The following is a 21,922-nucleotide window of genomic DNA, read 5'->3' on the forward strand; positions in this document are numbered from 1 at the left end:
TCATTTTCAGGTTGCAAAATCATCCCAGCTGCAAAGTATAGCCTCTTAATAGCCTCAGTCTAGAACTGCCAAGATAATGAACCAAAAACTCAATACTTCTGGTTATCAACTCACCCATTTTTCACCAACAATTTCCAATACATAAACCCTAATGAGACAGTGGCTCAACCACAACTAATTCATCTTTCACCTCTTTCATCCATATTGGCCAAAAAACAAACACAAGAAGCGTTCCTTGGTAGTTTAAATGTTGTTGTTGTTGTTTGGTCGCTAAGTTATGTCTGACTCGTTTGCAACTCCATGGACTATAGCCTGCTAGTGTCCCCTGTTCACAGGATTTTGCAAGCAAGAATACTGGAGTGGGTTGCCACTTCGTTCTCCAGAGGATCTTCCCAGCTCAGAGGTCAAACCCATGTCTCTGTATTGGGAGGCAGATTCTTTATCACTGAGCTACCTGCGAAGACCACATCATCACTATTTCTTTGTTTATTTTATTTTTAAAAAATCATATTTTATTCATTCACAAAGTAGTTAAAGATTTGCCTCTTTTTGCTTTCTAATGTGGTGAAGATAGTTTACAGAGGAAGAAGTTGGAGATTACTCATTCATTCAACAATAGTTTATTGATCATTTACCTTGGGTCAACCACTGTTCTAGGCAGAGAGAACAGAGGAGCAGACAGAGACCACAATGTCTATTGTCACAGAACATTAACATGTGGCCAAGGAGGAGACATAGCTTGGCGACAAATAATAAAAGAAAAATAAACACATGTTGGGGAAGTAATTTTAAGTGCTATGGAGAAAAGTAAACCAGCAAAAAGACATGGGGAGTGGTCAGCAAGGCTGTGATTTAGCAGCAGGATCAAAGAAGACCTCACTGGAAATGCTGCTATTTCAGCCATGTACATATCTGTTCTGGGCTGCTGGAAGAATGAGTGTGAATGCCCCAGGCTAGAGCACACTTGGTATGTTGGAGAAAAGGCAAGGATGGCCCTGCAGCTGGGACAGAGAGACTGAGCAAGGAGAGGCAGCGATAAAGCTGGAGGGGCCAGATCCTCAAGGGTCTTGCAGGCCCAGGGAAGAATTCCGGATTCCATTACTTCACTATTTTTTAAGATATCATTTTTTAAATGGAGTATAATTGATTCTTGCCTGGAGAATCCCATGGACAGAGGAGCCTGGCAGGCTATGGTCCATGGGGTCGCAAGAGTCGGACACGACTGAGTGACTAAACCACCACCCAATTGCTTCCTCAGTTTCTGCTGTACAGTGAGGTGAATCGGGTGCATGTATACACACATCCCCTCCCTCATGGGCCTCCCACCCAACTAGGGAATCACAGCACCGAGCTGGGCTCCCCATGATACACCACAGGTCCCCACCAGCCACCTATCTCACACGTGGTAGTGTATTTATGTCAAATCTAATCCCCCACTGCACCCCAGCCCTCCCCTTACCCCACGTGTCCACATGCCTATTCTCTGCATCAGCGTCTCTACAGTTCCAGCTACACCTCCGTTTCTGCCGTGGAACTAGGTGCATCTATACCATTTTCCTAGAGTCCACAAACGTGTTAATATATGATATCTTAATAGGAGTCCATTGGAATGTTTGAGCAGAAATGCAACATCACCAGTTAAGTTCAATATCCTTCCCCCAAACTGGGAAAACTCAGGCATCTCATTTTCTCAGACCACTTTAACTTCACAGTTCAGTGAGGCTGAACTGTCGAGCTAGGCAAGAATGAGAATAGTAGCTATGAAAATGTGAAGTGATCAGACTCCAAACGCTTTTTGATTGTGGAATCAAAAGAATTTGTTGATGACTTAGATGTGTAACATGCAAGAAAAAGAGTGTAAATACAAGGATTTTTTTTTTTTAATCTGAACAACTTTTGAAGGGATGAAGCTCTCCTTTACTGAGATGGGGAAGATTATGAAGGGAAGAAGACTGTGGTTTAGGATCTGAAGATACATTTGAGCATATTAATTTGAGATATTCATTAGACATCCAAATGTAGGTATCAAATAGCCAGTAGGATGTACAAGTTTGAAGTTCAGGAGCAAGAATCAGGCTGGAAATATAAATTTGGGAATCCAGTATCAGCATTTGGCATTTAAGCCATGAGGCTGGATGAAGTCACCACCAAGACAGGTATCAAAGAGAAGAGAGGCAAAACCGGAGTCCTGGGCACTCCAGTATTGAGCAGCTAGAGAGGGTAAGAAGAGAAAAAATTAGACTTTGAAAGAATGTCCGGTGACAACAAACAAACCCCTCAAACAGGAAAATGCATTGCCTTGAAAGACAAATGAAAAATGTGTTTCAAGCATTTGGAGACAGCAACTGTGTCGATATAGTTGACAGCTCAAGATGAAGACTGAGAATTGCCCCTTGGATTTAGCAATGTGGAAGCATTATTGAACTTCACAAGGGCAGTTCTAATACAGTGTTGGGGGCAAAAGCCTGATGCACTCAAGAGACGAGAGAGAGCAAGAGATAGGAGTCAGTACAGACGGACAACTCTTTCAAGCAGTTTAGCTGTAAAATAATGGAGAGAAATGGCATAGCAACTGCAGTGAGTATGGACGTATGTGGTTAGGCTGGGAGAAAGAGAATCAAGTTTTTAATGCTGATGGGAAAGACCCAATAAAGTTGGAGAACTGAAGATACAGGAAGGAGAGAGAACTACTGAAGGGATGTCCTTGAGCGACAGAGAGAGGATGGGGCCAGGTGCACCAAAGGAGAAGGTGCCCAAGGCGGGACCGACACCACCCACATTACCAGGAAAGAAAGCAGACCATATGGCACAAGGCTCGGGCAATGATGACCGACACAAGAAAATGCTGAAAGAAGTTATTTCCTGGGACCTCTCTGGTGGTCCATGGTTAAGAATCCACCTTGCAATGCAGTTTGATCCCTGGTCCAGGAAGACCTCACATGCCATGAGACAACTAAACCTGTGCACCCCAACTACTGAAGCCTGCTTGCTTAGAGTCTGCATTCTGTAGCAAGAGAAGCCGCCACAATGAGAAGCCGTTACATCCCAATGATGGAGAGGGCAATGGCAGCCCACTCCAGTGTTCTTGCCTGGAGAATCCCAGGGACAGAGGAGCCTGGTGGGCTGTAGCCACGGGATCACACGAGTCGGACATGACTGAGCAACTAAACCTTAAACCTTATATCACAATGAAGAACAGCCCTTGCTCATGGCAACTAGAGAGAGCCCTGACACAGCAAAGAAGACCCAGAGCAGTCAAAAATAAATAAATAATTTTTTTTAAGTTATTTCCTAGTTTAAGAGCATAACTGAAAGTGCCAAATACCTCTGCTGTAACACGTAAAACAATGTTTCGCAGGCCTCTATAACTAAGTCCTGATTAAGTTAAAGACTTTCTAAACTTGCATTTGTTTTCAGGATAAAAAATCTTTCACAAAAACCCTAATTAAATTAGTGAAAATTTATACTTAGGAGTAAATCCAAAATTGTGAAGCTCTGAAATTTTTAAAACTAGAGAAGGAGGGAGGTGGGTGGTAAACAAATTGAACATGTCACAATATTGGCAAACTAGCTAAATCATGAAAAACTTCTCTTCCACTAGACTGTAAGCTTCTAGCGAAAGAGGCCATTTAAAATCCATTGCTGAGTACAATACACATAGTAACTACTCAATAAATGCTTGTTGAATTAATTAGTTAATTCAGTTCTATAGCTGGTTTGTGCTGCATTAAATTCTCCATCCAGCGCCCTTGTAGTTTGCTAGTTTATAGCAGTAACAATCTCATGCATCATTCCCACTATTCCCATCATTGTTTTCATTGGTTTGTTTATTTCTATTTTGCATTAGTAATTGAATATCATAAACACTGAGCATCATATATATGTTTTGTGTGCTAGTACAATCTTAGAAGTGTACAGCATGTAATAGCTGCAAAACAGCTTAACAAGAACAGTTAAATGGCCATATTATAGAATAATTAATGAAGGGGAAAATGCCTTGTTAAACTGTGTTAAAATAATTGTTAAATATTGAAGTAACTGTGTCCATTTTAATAGGGTTTGGTGTTGTTTCAGCACGAATGGTTGTCAGAACAAAGGTTGGCAACATGTAAAAAATATTTTCCATTAAAAGGCGTGATAACCGCTCTTTGGGTGGATGAGAAAATCACCACGCGAAGGGTTTCTCAGAAATAAATTACCTTCATAAATGGGAGACCATGTTTATTTGATTCCTAAGAGGAAGGAAAAGGATAGTCATTTGAAGAAACTTACTTCTCAATAGCACTTAGTAAACTAGAAGGTAAAGAACTGCCTCATCTGATTGCCTAAAAACTGCACTAGTAATGTTAACCCACAGAGAGACCTTTATGTTAGTTTCCATCAAGAAACCATATCATTAAATAGCTCCAGTGTATATTCAAATATTTTTAGGAATTCTGATTGAAGAAAACATTTGGGGAATGAACAGACATTATACGTAATTAGATCAGACTATATGAAGACCATGTGCAGAATAGTGGGAAGTTACTGGACCACAGAGAGAGCTCACCTGGGTGCTCTGTGATGACTTAGAGGGGTGGGTTGGGGCTGGGAGCGGGGAGGGGTGAGGGGTGAGGGGTGGATGCAGGGTAGGAGCAAAGAGGGGTGAGAGGTGAGGGGTGGATGCAGGGTGGGAGGGAGGAGGCTAGTGAGGGAGGGAACATGTGTACACTTGCAGCTGATTCACATTGCGGTACAGCAGAAACCAGTACATTATAAAGCAACTATCCTCCCATTAACAATAAATATAAACGAAAAAAGGGCTTCTAGACATTTTATTTTAAAAAGTAGTATTATTGAGGCTATCAATGAAACATATATATACTACTCAGTATTTACCTAATCAAAAAGAAGGTAAGAAAAGTCATAATTTTAAAAATTATATCTCTAATGATAACTCAAGTATGAGATGTATCGATATAATTAAAATGAGAATAGTATTAAATGATTATCCCCTCAAATGTACCCACTACTTAAAGAAAAAAGATATATAATCACGGAGAGTGAAATCTGTAGCAGTCAACATAAATATTTTATGAAGGAAAAAACTCCAAAGCTTTACTACTCACAAATAGCACAGTCCTCATCCTCATCACCATCACCCCACCTCCATCATCAACACCACGATAAAGAAATGGACGTATCTGTTATAGCTTAAACAAAACTCAATCATTAAAGTTAACCTTTTTTATTCATGAAGTTCAATAATGCAAGGTATCCCAGAGCTTATCTATTCCATTATAGAAAAACAGACTTCATGGCTTTCCCTACCACACAGTTCTCAAAATTACTTCTCCCCTTTCTTCTCCACCTCCGATTAAAGTTGTTTCTTTTTTCAGGACTCAAGTAAGGATGAGGCTTCTTTTTATGTGCATTCCATGCCTACAGCATTGCAATGATCCCACAGCCTTAACTACATGGTTCTACATTTTTGCCCTACAAACTTTTGGAGTTTAATTATATTCCATATAGTGTGAGTCTCTAATCAATTCATTCCTATAAATATTATATTCTCTCCTTAATAAAATCACAACCTCCCTGAAGCCAGAAATTCTTCTTACAAAATAACTATGCTGCTTCTACAAGTACAGCAGTGTGCCAGGAAAGTAATATATTCTTCATAAAAGCATGTTGTCCTTAAAAGAAGTAATCAAGCAAACTGCTTTATAGAACTTACTGATTTACAAACTATACAGCAACAGCAAAGAAAACTGAAAACTACTTCATAATTAATGGAAATTTAATAGGATGAATAACAAAATATTCCAATAGAAACCTGAGTCACTTTATCTGCCATCTAATTGATTTTTTAAAAGTCCATCATGAAAAAGACATTTAAAATACACATCTTCTGATAATGAAACTGTAAGTTACACCTCTTTTTTAAACAAATTTTCTATAAGAACCACATATCACTTTTTAACATCAACATGAAATTGACAAAAATAGCTATTCCATTATTCCTCTAGAAATCAAATTACTTAGTTTATTAAAGTGACTTAGATTTTAATTTCCTAATTCTCAATATTTCTGGAATCTGTTTCACCAGATTCTTAAGATTCTGGAATTAAAAAACATGGTTTTGGATTACAAATCCACTATTTCCTGCTATGTGAGTCAAGAACATAGCCACTTAGTGCCTCAATTTTGTCACCTGGAAAGTGGGAAAATAACAGCTTCAAAAGTCTGTAATAAAGATTAAATAGGTTAAAAGGTACAAAGCCTTTAAGAATGGCCCACATTTAATAAGCACAAGCCCATTTGTTTTTGTAGTTATGTTCAACTGTTTTGAAGATAGCAGGAAAGAGAAGTTAATTCTTTATATGTCTACAACAACAATCTTTTAAAGTAAACCTCCTTGCCTCAGAGAGCTCTCGAGAAAATAGGGTGCAGAGCTATAGAAAGACTTGCTTTACTGTCTCAAGTAGACTGTATACCTTACACTGCAACTTAGCAGTAATGAAGAGAAAATCTCCATAAACTTTATACAAATATTATAGTATTAGTATCAGTTTCCTTAGACCAATATACCAGGCTCCTCTGTCCATGGTATTCTCCGTGGATAAGAATATTCTCCAGACAAGGATCCTGGAGCAGGTAGCCATTCCCTTCTTCAAGGGATCTTTCTGACCCAGGGATTGAACCCAAGTCTCCCGCAATGCAGGCAGATTCTTTACTGTCTGAGCCAGCAGGGAAGCCTAATATAGTTTCAATTATCTAATAGAAAAAACAAACTCTTACACAGCACACACTGGCTGCCTATTTGGGCTTTAAAATGTTACAGGAATATTGTTATGCGACAGGGAGAATCAATCTTGTTCTAACAGCAAGCGTCAGAATTCCTCTTAGGGAACTACTCTGAGAAACGACTTGGAATGAAACTTAAATCCTTAGAGATGAGCTAATATGAGTTGGTACAATGACAGAGAAAGGTAAACTGTTCAGCATTAGAAATGAACAAGAATTTGGGAAGAGAGAAGACATTGCTGAGTTTATGACAGAACAGCGAAGTGATATTTTTTAGAAAAGAAGGATTCAGTATTAGGTTTTAAAGGTTTGTTTTGGGATTTTGCAATGTCTAACGCCCTGACATTCACATTTGCACACATTGCAAACCTTCAGTAGAGTTAGGTCAGCTGGTGGAGAGTGTTCTTATCCATGTGTTTCCTCTCCGGGTTTTCTAATGCAAATCAAAGAAAGAGTCAAGTTCCCATCCCCCTTGATGTAGCTTGGGACGGGAACAACATGTGAGGTAAGGAAGTGATCAGTTCACAGAAACAGTGCTTGTCCAGAGGTGAGCATTTTTAAAACACAAATACCCATTATACAGAGTGAAGTAAGCCAGAAAGATAAAGAACATTACAGCATACTAACACATATATATGGAATTTAGAAAGGTGATAACGATAACCCTATATGCAAAACAGAAAAAGAGACACAGAAATACAGAACAGACTTTTGAACTTTGTGGGAGAATGTGAGGGTGGGATATTTCAAAAGAACAGCATGTATACTATCTATGGTGAAACAGATCACCAGCCCAGGTGGGATGCATGAGACAAGTGCTCGGGCCTGGTGCACTGGGAAGACCCAGAGGAATCGGGTGGAGAGGGAGGTGGGAGGGGGAATCGGGATGGGGGAATACGTGTAAATCTATGGCTGATTCATATCAATGTATGACAAAACCCACTGGAAAAAAAAATAATAATAAAAAAAAAAAAAGAAAAAAAAAAACAAAAAAACAAAAACACAAATATCTCTCCTTGTCGATTAGACCTCTCCCATGGGGAATTTTCAGAAATGCTGGCCTGTGACCTGCACCCACAGCCTCCGTTTTCTGCATCCTCTCCCCTGTGCACCCCTATTTGCTCTTGAACACACCCATCAGGCCCCTGACCTAAAACCACTCCTGCCAAGGTCACTAGTTCCTTTCACATGGTAGCCTCAGTGTATGATCAATTCCCAGTCCTCATCTGTCTTCACCAGATGCCTGGAAACATCTCAGATACCCATTTCTTTGGGGTCTTAATCAGTGGCTTCCTCCCCGTAGCCCTTCTCTAGCTCCTAGTCTCTCTAACCTCTGAACATCAGCTCAGTCCTTTCTTGTTCCTATTCTCTTTCTACCTGCTCTCACAACCTTGGTGACCCCATCTGGCCTCATAGTTTTATCCATCATAACACACTGGGAAATGTGTGTCTTTAGCTGGATTCCTCAACCAATTTCCATATTCATAAATTCAACTGTCTACTTGAATTTTCTAGAGACATCAAGCTGCCACTTAAATGTTTAAAATGATCTCTTTCCACAATCCTTTCTCTGTAAATGACAATTCCATCCTTCTAGCTATAAGGCACAAAATCTTGGAATCACTCACAGTACCTCTCTTTCCCTCAGATCTCACATTTGGCTCATCGCTGTCTCTACTTCCAAGATATGCCTAGAACTGGACCACTTCTGACTATCTCACTCTTCAGATCTCAGTCCAAGCAACTATCGAACTGTGCCTGCCTTTTGCCATAGCCTCTCAACTGGTTTTCATGTCTCTGTCCTTTCTCCCTATAACAGGTCTTTCCGTCTCAGCATCATTAATATTTTGGGCTAGATAACTCTTGGTTGTGGGAGACTGTCACGGCATTGTGGGACATTGAGCAGCACCGCTAGTTGCTACCCATTAAATGTCAGTGGTAGACTCCACCAGTCCCTCCTGAGTTATAAGAAACAAACACGTCTTCAGATAATACCAAGCGCCTCTGAGGGACAAAATCACCCTCAGTGGAGAACCACTGCCCTACAGTGTATTCAACCTAGTGAACACACTTTTATAACAGAAACCAGATAATGTAATACTTCTGCTCAAAAGTGAACAATAAATCTCCATCTTATTAAAAAAAAAAAAAACTAAAATCTTTACCACAGCCTGCTGGCCCCCCATGATATGTCACCCACTCATCACTCCTTGACCTCATCTGCTATTTCTCAACCCATTCATTCACTCTCCTCCAGGCATACTTGGAGAAGGAAATGGCAACCCACTCCAGTGTTCTTGCCTGGAGAATCTTGTGGACAGAGGAGCCTGGTGGGCTGCCGTCGATGGGGTCGCACAGAGTCGGACACGACTGAGGCGACTTAGCAGCGGCAGCAGCCGGTCATACTTGCCTCTTTGCTATTCCTCAAACACATGAAAGCCCCATCTCAAAATCTGGGCACTGTGTTCCTTCTGGCTAGAGTGCTTGCTCCATGATATCCCCTTGGCTTACCCCTTCACTCCCTTAAGTTCTCTGCTCCAAAGTCAGCTTCCCAGTGAAACTTTCGCTATCCCCCCACTTATAAACCAGCCTTTTCTCCATGCCCCATCTGCTCCCCACACTTCCTACCGCTACATTCTATCTGTTTTTTAGTTGTCTGGTTTGCCTGGGCTGGGTCTTGGTTGCTGTGCGCAGGATTTTCTCTAGCTGTGGCCAGCGGGGTCTACCCTAGGCGCGTGCACAGGCTTCTCGTTGCGGGGGCTTCTCACTGCGGGGCACCAGCTCTGGGGCACCCAGCCTCTCGTCTCCGCAGTCGTGGCTCAAGGCCGCCGCAGTGCGGGCTCAGGAGCAGTGGCACACGGCTTACTTGCCCCGTAGCATGTGGGATCTTCCTAGGCCAGGGACCAAACCCACATCCCCTGCACTGCAAAGCGCTCCCAGCACTGGACTGCCAGGAAGCCCTCTGGCTTCATTTTTATCGGCACTTGTCTTCATTTGATATGCGATGCTGCTGCTGCTGAGTGGCTTCAGTCCTGTCTGGCTCTGTGAGACCCTATGGACTGCAGCCCGCCAGGCTCCTTTGCCCATGGAATTCTCCAGACAAGAGGACTAGAATGGACTGTCATTTCCTTCTCCAGGGGGGATAAAACGTAAGGATTTCTCCAAATGCTTCTGTGCTTCAGAATTTTTATGTAGGGAGTATTGGAAAGCATACTTACAAATCTATTAACATGTAGCTCTAAATATCCACAGGTATATTAAAAAAGTAGAGCTTCAGGAGAAATTGTACAAACTGCAGGGGCTGTGGAAATTCCCCTAGATACATAAAAAGGAGTGCGCTGAGGTAAGTCAAATCATTCAATTATATATGCCATAAGGTAGCTTACCAAGTAATAGTAAGAGTGAACACAGCTCTTTTCTATGGATGAAAGCCCACATAGTTCAATTGTGAGTGAAAGAGAGGAACAGAAATGCTTCCCGCTGCAAGCAGACAGTCACAGGGAACCCCCCGAAGTTATAAACTGAGTTCCCCTACTGATTACTGGTCTGAAGGGGACAAAGACCCACGTTTTATCTCTCTTGCTGAATGTGCAGCACAAGCACTGGTGAATTTTAATCAGGGTCCGGCTGGGACGTCCCCAGCCTGCTTTACCTGGAGGAGAAGAGCAGTGTCGCCCCATGCAAATGGGGTCAGGTCTTCCTTTCTGCCTTGGATGCCTACCAGGGAGATTTCAGTACAACACATCCTGATAGGGAAGCTGATACTGAGGGGGAAATAAAGAAGGCAGAACAAAACAAAACACAGATCTTATTTGAAATAAAAATTTGTTTAGAAATTTGAAAGAAAAGCTCAGAGATTCTAAGGTTACATGTTTCAAAAGACCTCAGAATTCTGTATCATCACTCGTTAAAACTGTATGCTGTACCCATTGACAACAACACCAACTATTCTATTTTATGAATTGCTGATGGTGAGACCACTAAACCTACACAACAGGCAGTTACATGAGTGAAATAGGCCCATCTCCAGAGAGACAGAAGAACTTGTGGTTCAAATGTTAATACTTTTGATCGGGTAAGTACTTTACTTTTGTCAGTAAATGATAACTCTTATGTAGATGTTGATTAACAATGTTCCTGAGAAGGATAGTGGATGGGGAAGAAGGGTTGAGGAACAACAAACTGTTATGATGTAATATTTCAAAACAGGTTTTCTGAGAAGCAAAAATCGCTTCAGCATTTCTAATGTATATAGGAGATATACATATATATATATACACACACATACCCTTTTCTAACTTCCCGGAACATCATAGCTCACTCCCTGCAAAAGCAGCAGTTTCTGTCAAATTAGGACAACAAAATTCATTCATTTATTCATATAACAAATAATTATTGAACTTACTCTCTTTGTAAAAGAAAGACAAGTGAATACAACCTCCACCATTGCAATTTTCCTCGTCTCTTGCTTTTATTCTACTTACTATAACTGTGTACTCAAAATATGACTGACTGAGCAAAAATAATCTAAGGGATAATCAGTAAATTCAAGTCTGACATATGAGGATTAGGAAACAGAAACCAATCACTGAGTGCTTTCTTAGTGTAAAATATTGAATAGTTCTGGGAATCATCAAGACCTAGCTTGAAATCCCAACTCCTTTTCTGTGATCGACTGTCTGAGTGAATTGAGACTCCCAGGTCTCAATTCCCTTATGTGGAAAGAATTCTAACAGTACCTACCCACAGAGTAGTTACATGGATTAAATGAGATGTTGGCAAGCACCCCTCCATAGTACTTATTCAACAAATTAGCTATTTGGGTTATCTTTTGGAAGCTTAAACTTCCATAATGCCTTTCTTAATTCCTATGAGAAACACTAAATTTTATTTTACCTCTTCAGAAGAAACTATTTTCTGTTCTCATCTTCTCTAAAAATAAAACCCTTGGAATTTTTATATTTCTGGATGTTTCAGATACACGCATGAATAAGAATTTCCACTTCCAAGGAGTCTTTCCAACACAATAACCAAGAAAATTCTTACCTAGTTTTGGCAAGGAATAGGGCACTTTAAAGTAGTCTTCATAAAATTCTATTAATCTCTTTGCTATATGGAGCGCATAGTCCCCGGATCCTCTTCTGATAGCATCGGGTCTTGCATACAAGCGTACCTAATTTAAAATATATATAAAAGTTAATTTAGCCTTTTGATACTTGAATTTTATCTTCCCTGCATGTATGAATCTACACAAATCATTTCAAATACTACAAAAATTAAGCAGCATTCTTGTTCATATATCAAAGCACGCTGGAAGTGAAAGAACCAAACTTAAACAATTAAAGTAACCAAGTTGAGCAAGTCACAATTTCCTGGCTTTACAAGTTGACACAGAGAAGATTTATATACCTTGCATCAAAATAAATATTCAAAGTTATCACTTACATGTGCTTGCTAGAGATAGGAAGGTATGGCGGATTAGTATAATGGTTCCCTGACTATGTTGAAAGCAGGCAGGATGTGGTGACTCGGCAGGAAAGAAAATTCATGGTTTGTTAAAGACATACTGCAGCAAGCTTTGGAAGTATTACCAGGCTGAACAAAAAACTAATTTATGCTTTTTCTTTTCTTTGGAATCAACTATCCACCTGTCCTTATTCTCAATATGCAAAGCAGGAATAGAGAACTCTTCATGTACATAAATGATTGCCATTCTGGAAGGCTGTCTTGAGGAAGGCAACTGCTCCCGGCTTCAAAACCAGCTGAAATAATTCATATTTCTAACACAATCCAGATACTTAATATTGATTTTCAAATCAAGCATTGTGTATTATCTAGTCCTTGGCCAAAAGGAGCCTGAGGCAAATAACATAAAACTGAACAAAACTAACAACTGTACAGAAAAGGTTAAAATGAGATTAGGTTTCTTAAAGCTTTCATAAAGCTATCCAGCATCTTTCTTTCCAAAGGCTAAATCTATTTTTCACAGATGTGGTCCCTAATCCTCATATCAATTCTGTGAATAAGAAATATGTGCTTTGTGGAGCAGTGGAGAGCCCCGCAGGCCAGGAGTTGGGTTTTATTCCTACTCTGCCGCTAACTAAGCTGTGTGATATTAAACAAATTACTTAACCTCTTCCAGTCTCAAAAGTTCTCCTTTATAAAATGAAGGCATTGGCCACCAGCTGGTTGCTAAGTGCTTTTCAGTCCTAAAACACATTACTGCCAATCCCATTTTACAGATAAAGGATCTTTGCAAATCACTAAAAACATAAATAGATGACTCTGTATGTGGAAATGGATACTTATATACAAACAGGAAGACAAAAGAACGCCGCACTCAATCATATAAAAATTGATTTTACAATTAACTCTTTATTATCCTTGCTTCAGGAAAGAGAACAGAGATGTGTGTAATCAAAAAGAACAAAATGTCAAGAAAAATACATTCTGACTTTGTTAGAAAGATCTGTAATTCAACAATATATTCACCAGATTCAATAACTATTATTTACTGAAATTGTGGAATGCCTTCTCACCTGACAGTCAAATGAAATATCAAATGTTGCTCACAGTCACCTGTAGTTTTGGTTGGCAGGAGGATGAAACCACAGACTGTCAGCAGAACCTAACACTCTCAGAGAGACAGTGGTTATGATCCCCTACCCTTGACATCAACTGCTTATAAACACGAAAGGTCTTGAATTCCCAAAAAGCAGATCCTAAGGAAAGCGTGAGTATACAGGTGATTTATTAAGGAAGTGTCCTCAAGGGGAAACCTACAAGGGAGCAGGGAAGCAATATAAGAAGGCATAAAAAGTCAAGCAAGGGTGCAATTTCAAGGGAAGTCCTGGCCTCAGCCTAATCCTATAGGGAGTCCTGGCTTGTAAATTGCACTGGCGAGTTTGTGCTGCCTTGAGGCAAGAGAGCTCCCATATTCCTGCTCCTCAGTCACTGGATACTGGTTACCAAGGGAAAGCATTAAATTCCAGGAGTTTGTTTTTGGAGCATCTGGATGACATAGTACCAGTGGCTCAAGGATAGTCCTCGGGAGAAGAGTTCGGATGTGAGCTGCTAGAAGCAGAACAGTGAGAGCTGGGCCATAAGCACCCCAAGCAGAAAAGGAGACCTGGTCTGTGCACACACCACAGACAAGAGTCATTCACGCCTGCATTCGTTCACTCAATATTATTTGGCACCTTTTATGCACCAGGGCCTGGACTAAGCCTTTTTAACTTAGTGATGAGGAAGACAGGTTCTCTAATTAGAGATGATCCAAAGCATTACTGAGAACAAAAAGCAATAAAGGTGGAATTCCCATTCTCAAAGGCCTTCCCATTCATAGGTAAATTAGATTATAATAACAGGTAAGGATACATGCCCAATGAATGGCAAACTCTAAGTGCCAAGTGGCTACTGAGGAGAATAGATAGCTTTCAGAAGGTTCAAGGTGAAGTAAATAGTAAATTCATACGCAAACCATAACCAGGATCATTGCAAAATAAAGCAGCAAAAGGCCACTGATTTTACTCCTAAGAAACATCATTGATTTTAGTAGAAACATGGCCATTCCTATCAGTCAACTCTACCAGTCAGTCAAGCTATCTGTAGGCCCAAACAAGAGATGCACAATTAAATCAATCTAGTTTTCAAGATTTGATGGAAATGGTCCAATTTAAGTGAGAAGCATACCCATGTTCAGTACAGTGTCTTCATCTGTTCATTTAAACATTTATCACATATCTGCAGTGTCTCAGGCATTGTATGAGAAAGTAGAAATAGAACAATAAAAATTTCTGCCACAAAATAAACAAAGCATTTACTCTTACTTCTCTTAAGAGGTTTACAGTGTGGAGAACCAAACTAATCAACAGCAAGATACAACGTGAGAAATGTAACTGCATTTTGCCTTCCCTCCCATTACAATGGATGGCCTGACCTCCTGTAATGTAATAGAACGAACATCCATTGCGAAGGACTGAGCTCCTGTCCAAGGCCAAACCATAGTCTATCCTTCCTGCGTTTTCAAAGACATTGTTCTCAAAGTTCTCCCCTTCATGTCCTGTATCACCAATTTAGGCTCCCATACTGAATCCTTTTCATCAGCAAATACTCTGTATCATTTCCTACGGTTAAGAAAAAATCTTTCTTGACTACAGTTCCTCCAGCTATGGTTTCCAGCAAGAGTCTTTGAAAGAGTTTTCTATATTGTTAGAATCAACATAGAATTTCTATATAATTAGAATTAACATATCTTACCTAACTTCACTTCTATATAGTTAAAATTAACATCTTTCCTTACTTTCCTTCTATATAGTTAGAATTCACATATGACTAAAACACTCTCAAAATGAAAAGCAGCCTGAGATTAAAAAGCCTGAAAAGCCTGAGATAATAGGTATCTCCTGGACTCCAGGGAAGTTCCCCTGGAGAAGGAAATGGCAACCCACTTCAGTATTCTTGCCTGGAAAATCCCATGGACAGAGGAGCCTGGCAGGCTTCAGTCCATGGGCTCACAAGAGTTGGACACAACTGAGTGACTAAGCCACAGTCAGGGTGGTTGCCCATTTATACTCCCTGTTTCTAGTCTCTCTTGCATTCACCACCACAAGGCTTTTATTCCCACTGCTCCACCAAACCTGCTCTCATCAACATCACTACTGGCCCCAGGATGCCAAATCCATCCGCTCCCAGTCTTCGACATGCTTAGCTTAGCAGCAGCATTTGACACAGTGGATCATCTCCCCTCTTTCAAAGGCTTTCTTCACTTGACTTCAATCTTACTTTCCTTCTATCTGATTGATCACTCCTTCTCAGTCTCTCTGCTGATTCATCCTCATCCTCTCCCTCATTCCTTTCACTTCTTAATGCTGGAAGTTCTCAGGTTTCAAACCATAGACCCAATTTCTCTGCCTACACTCAGTCTCTTGGAGATAGCAGCAAGTCTCATAGTTATAAATACTATATAGATGCTGAAGACCTACCCCATAATTCCAACTGCCCACTGGACATCTCCATGAGGAGACTGAACAAGCATCTCAAACTTAACATGTCTAAAATCCAAACTCCCAATCCTTCTCTCTTCTCTCTCTCTCTCTCTCATACACATAGATGCACACACACACCTGACCCTCCAGAAGTATTTCCATCCAGCTGCCCAAGTCCAATACCTCAAAACCACCCTTGTTTTTCCTCTTTCACACTCAAGGATGACTCAAGAGAGACAAAATTAGAAAAGTGAAGAGAGGCATACTGATAAGTAAAGAAAAACTTCAAATTAAAGAAGGACTTGTAAACCAATTTGTAGATGATTAATTTACTGCTACAGGCATAGGCAGAGTCAAGGATTTTAAGCTACAGAATGACATAATCAGAGTTAAGTTTTCAGCTGCAGCCCCGGTGGCCGCAGAGAAGGAGGGAGGGAAGCACAAAGCCGACTGCCCACTGCGAGATCAAGCCCTGAGCCTCTGGGGGGGGAGCCCTGACTCCACACCCTAGACCACCAGAGAACTAGCCCTCGGGAGCATCGAACAGTGAGAACTCACACAGAGGGACCCACGTGAATACAACACCCAGCATCACCCGACCACCCGCAGCACCCTGTGCAGGATGCCCCATCTAACCAACAAACAAAACAGAAACACAAATACAATCAGCAGCAGACAGGATCACCACCTCACTCAGCCGTGCCCATCAGAGGAAAGACAGACAGACAAAAACTCAGCACAAATCTCACCTTACAAGAAGCTCACACAAACCACTGGACCAACCTTAGGAGGGCAGAAACCAAAAGGAAGAAAGAATTCAACCTTCTTCAAGGGAAGTACTCAACTTTCCTTGAAGCCTGGGAAAAGGAGACCTCAAACACAATAACCTAAAAATAAAATAAAATGAAAAGGCAGAGAAATACTGCACAGACGAAGGAAGGAGCTAGAGACACAGAAGTCCAAAAGTGAAGAGGAAACAGGAGAACTGCCTGAGAAAATCAGAAAAATGACAGTAAAGACGATCAAAAGCCTTGAAAACAAAGTGGAGAAAATGCAAGGATCAGTTAACAAAACCTAGAATAATTAAAGAGTAAGCATACAGACGCAAACAACACAATTACTGAAATTAAAAATGCTCTGGAAGGAATCAATAGCAGAATATCTGAAGCAGAAGAACGAATCAGTGAACTGGAAGATAAAATGGTGGAAATAACTTCTGAAGAGCAGAATAAGGTAAAAAGACTGAAAAGAGCTGAGGACAGTCTCAGACACCTCTGGGACCATATGAAAAACACCAACATTTGAATTATAGGGTTCCCAGAAGAGGAAGAAGAGAAAAAGAAAGGGTATAAGAGATTTTTTGAAGAGATTATAGTTGAAAATTTCCCCAACATGGAAAAGGAAATATTCCATCAAGTCCAAGAGGCACAAAGAGTCCCATACAGGATAAACCCAAGGAGAAACACACCAAGACACATACCAATCAAACTAACAAAGACTAAACACAAAGAAAGAATATTAAAAGTAGCAAGGGAGAAGCAACAAGTAACATACAAGGGAAATCCCATAGGCTTAACAGCTGATCTTTCAGCAGAAACTCTGCAGGCCAGAGGGGAATGGCAGGATATACTTAAAGTACTGAAATGGAAAAATCTACAACTAAGATCACTGTACCCAGCAAGGATCTCATTCAAAAGTGATGGAGAAATAAAAAGCTTTTCAGACAAGCAAAAGTTAAGAGAGTTCAGTACCACCAAACCCGCTTTACAACTAATGTTAAATGGACTTATATAGTCAAGAAATACAACAGAAGAAAAAAGATCTACAAAGTCAACCCCAAACAATCAGAAAATGGCAATAGGAACATTTGTAGATGTATGTATATACATATATATGCATATATATGTATCTATTATATGTATATATATGTATATATATCTATTGATATATACATATCAATAATTACTATAAATGTAAATGGATTAATGCTCCAACCAAAAGACATAGACTGGCTGAATGGATAAAAAAACAAGACCCATATATATGCTGTCTACAAGAAGCCCACCTCAGACCTCAAGACACATGTAGACTGAAAGTGAGAGGATAGAAAAATATATTCCATGCAAATGGGAAGCAAAATAAAGCTAGAGCAGCAATCCTCATATCAGACAAAATAGACCTTAAAATAAAGAAGATTATAAGAGGTAAGGAAGGACACTACATAATGATCAAGAGGTCAATCCAAGAGGAAGACATAACAATTGTAAATATCTAGGCAATGGCACCCCACTCCAGTGTTCTTGCCTGGAGAATCCCTGGGACGGCAGAGCCTGGTGGGCTGCCGTCTGTGGGGTCACATAGAGTCGGACACGACTGAAGTGACTTAGCAGCAGCAGCAGCAGCAGCAGGCACCCAACATAGGATAGGAGCACCTCAATACATAAGGCAAACACAAACAGACATAAAAGGAGAAATTGACAATAACATAATGAGAGTAGGAGACTTTAACACCCCATTCACACCAATGGACAGATCATCAAAACAGAAAATTAAAAAGGAAACACAAGTCTTAAATGATACATTAGATGAGATGGATCTCATTGATATCTTTAGGACATTCCATCCAAATGCAGAAGAATACACCTTCTTCTCAAATGCACATGGAACATTCTCCAGCATAGACCACATCTTGGGTCACAAATCAAACCTCAGTAAATTTAAGAAAATTGAAATTGTATCAAGCATGTTCTCTGACCACAATGCTATGAGACTAGATATCAATAACAAGAAAAAACTGTAAGAAACCCAAAAACATGGATATTAAACAACATGTTTCTAAATAACAAACAGGTTACTGAAGAAATCAAACAGGAAATCAAAAAATTTCTAGAAACAAATGACAATGAAAACACAACAACTCAAAACCTATGGGATGCAGCAAAAGCAGTTCTATGAGGAAAGTTTATAGCAATACAATCCTACCTCAAGAAACAAGAAAAATATTGAATACAACCTAACTTTACACCTAAAGCAATTGGAAAAAGAAGAATTAAAAAAAAAGAAAACAAAATAAGTAGAAGGAAAGAAATTATAAAGATCCAAGCAGAAATAAAGGGGAAAAAAATGAAAGAAACAATAGTAAAGATTAATAAAACTAAAAGCTGGTTCTTTGAGAAGATAAACAAAACTGACAGACCCTTAGCCAGACTCATCAAGAAAAAAAGAGAGAAGAATCAAATCAACAAAATTAGAAATGAAAAAGAAGAGGTTACAACAGACAATGCAGAGATACAAGGGATTATAAGAAACTATTATGAATAACTATATGGCAATAAAATAGAAACCCTGGAAGAAATGGACAGATTCTTAGAAAAGTTCAATCTTCCAAGACTGAACCAGGAAGAAATAGAAATTGTGAACCCAATTATGAGCACTGAAATTGAAGCGTTGATCAAAAATCTCCCAAAAAACAAAAGCCCAGGACCAGATGGCTTCACAGGAGAATTCTATCCAACATTTAGAGAAGAGCTAATGCCTATCCTTCTAAAACCCTTTCAAAAAATTGCAGAGGAAGAGACACTTCCAAACTCATTCTGCAAGGCCACCATCACCCTGATACAAAAACAAGACAAAGACAACACAAAAAAAGAAAACTATAGGCCAATATCACTGATGAACATAGATGCAAAAATCCGCAACAAAATTTTAGCAAACAGAATTCAGCAACACATCAAAGAGCTCATACAACATGATCAAGTTGTGTTTATTCCAAGGATGCAAGGATTCTTCAACATCTGGAAATCAATCAATGTGATACACCATATTAACAAATTGAAAAATAAAAACCATATGAATATCTCAATAGATGCAGAAAAAGCCTTTGACAAAATTTAGCACGTATTTATGATTAAAACTCTTCAAAAAATGGGCATAGAAGGAACTTACCTCAACATAGTAAAGGTCATATATGATAAGCCTACAGAAAACATTATTCTCAATGGTGAAAAACTGAAAGCATTCCCCCTAAGATTAGGAACAAGACAAGGGTGTCTGCTTTTATCACTAGTATTCAACATAGTTCTGGAAGTCCTAGCTATAGCAATCAGAGAAGAAAAAGTAACAAAAGGAATCCAGGTTGGAAAAGAAGAAGTAAAGCTCTCACTGTTTGCAGATGACATGATACTGTACATAGAAAACCCCAAAGATAGTATCAGAAAATTACTAGAGCTAATCAGTGAATTTAGCAAACTTGCAGGATACAAAATCAGTTGCATTTCTATATACTAACAATGAAAAATCAATGAAAGAGCAATTAACAAATCAATCACATTCACCACTGCAACAAAAAGAATTAAATATCTAGAAATAAACTTACCTAAGGAGACAAAAGAACTGTACACAGAAAATTATAAGACAGTAATCAAAGAAATCAAAGATGACATAAACAGATGGAGAGATATTCTGTGTTGCTGGGTAGGAAGAATCAATACTATGAAAATGACTATCCTACCAAATGCAATCTACAGATTTAATGCAATTCATATCAAATTACCAATGGCATTTTTCATAGAACTAAAACAAAATATTTTACAATTCATAAGGAAACACAAAAGACCCTAAATAGCCAAAGCAGTCTTGAGAAAGAAGAATAGAGCTGGAGGAACCAACCTTCCTGAGGTCAGGTTATTCTACAAAGCCACAGTCGTCAAGACAGTATGATACTGCACAAAACAGAAATATCAACCAATGGAATAAGATAGAAAGCCCAGAAATAAACCCATTTACTTATGGGTACCTTATTTTTGACAAAGGAGGCAAGAATATAAAATGGGGCAAAGACAGCCTCTTCAATAAATGGTGCTCAGAGAACTGGACAGCTACATGTAAAAGAATGAAATTAGAACACTTCCTAACACCATGCACAAAGATAAACTCAAAATGGATTAAATACCTAAATGTAAGACCAGAAACTATAAAACTCTTAAAGAAAAACAAAAAACACTCAATGACATAATTCAAAGCAAGATCCTCTATGGCCCACCTCTTAGAGTAATGGAAATAAAAACAAAAGTAAACAAGTGGGACTTAATTAAACTTGAAAGCTTTTGCACAGCAAAGAAAACTATAAGCAAAGTGAAAAGACAACCCTCAGATTGGGAGAAAATAATAGCAAATGAAACAACTGGCAAATAATTAATTTCCAAAATATACAAGCAGCTCATACAACTCAACACCAAAAAACAAACAACCCAATCAAAAAGTGGGAAGAAGACCTAAACAGACATTTCTCCAAAGAAGACATACAGATGGCTAACAAACACATGAAATGATGCTCAACATTGCTCATTATTAGAGAAATGCAAATCAAAACCACAATGAGATATCACCTCACAGCAGTCAGAATGGCCCTCATCAAAAAGTCTACAAACAATAAATGCTGGAGAGGGTGTGGAGAAAAGGGAATGCTGTTACACTGTTGGTGGGAATATAAATTGATACAGCCACTATGGAAGATGGTTTGGAGATTCCTTAAAAACTAGGAATAAAACCACCAAATAACTCAGCAATCCCACTCCTAGGCATATACCCTGAGGTAACCAAAACTGAAAGAGACACATGTATCCCATTGTTCACTGCAGCGCTCTTTACAACAGCTAGAACATGGAAGCAACTTAGATGTCCATCAACAGATGAATGGATAAAAAAGTAGTGGTACATATACACAATGGAATGTTACTCAGCCATAAACAGGAATGCATTTGGGTCAGTTCTAATGAGGTGGATGAACCTAGAACCTATTCTACAGAGTGAAATGAATCAGAAAGAAAAAGATAAATATCATATTCTAATACAAATATATGGAATCTAGAAAAATGGTACTGAAGAATTTACTTACAGAGCAGCAATGGAGAAGCAGACATAGAGAATAGACTTATGGGCATGGGGAGAGGGGAGGAGAGGGTGAGATGTATGGAAACAGTAACATGGAAACTTACATTACCATTTGTAAAATAGATAGCCAACGCGAATTTGCTGTATGTCTCAGGAAACTCAAACAGGGCTCAGTATCAACCTAGAGGGGTGGGATGGGGAGGGAGACGGGAGGGAGATTCAGCACAGAGGGGATATACGTATACCGATGGCTGATT

The 21,922-nt window shown here is 39.4% G+C and overlaps 1 protein-coding gene across 1 annotated transcript in view; it reads right to left on the minus strand.

The window, feature by feature from the left end:
• The window catches only part of TRHDE (thyrotropin releasing hormone degrading enzyme), a 427,468-nt gene that overhangs the window by 284,751 nt on the left and 120,795 nt on the right, over positions 1–21,922 (minus strand). The window contains exon 3 of the mRNA XM_043447137.1: positions 11,833–11,959. Within this exon, the coding sequence (XP_043303072.1) occupies positions 11,833–11,959 (127 nt within the window). The remainder of the gene's footprint in view (positions 1–11,832; positions 11,960–21,922) is intronic.

This window comes from Cervus canadensis, chromosome 25 (assembly GCF_019320065.1).
Source record: "Cervus canadensis isolate Bull #8, Minnesota chromosome 25, ASM1932006v1, whole genome shotgun sequence".
In the NCBI taxonomy this organism is placed as follows: Eukaryota; Metazoa; Chordata; class Mammalia; order Artiodactyla; family Cervidae; genus Cervus; species Cervus canadensis.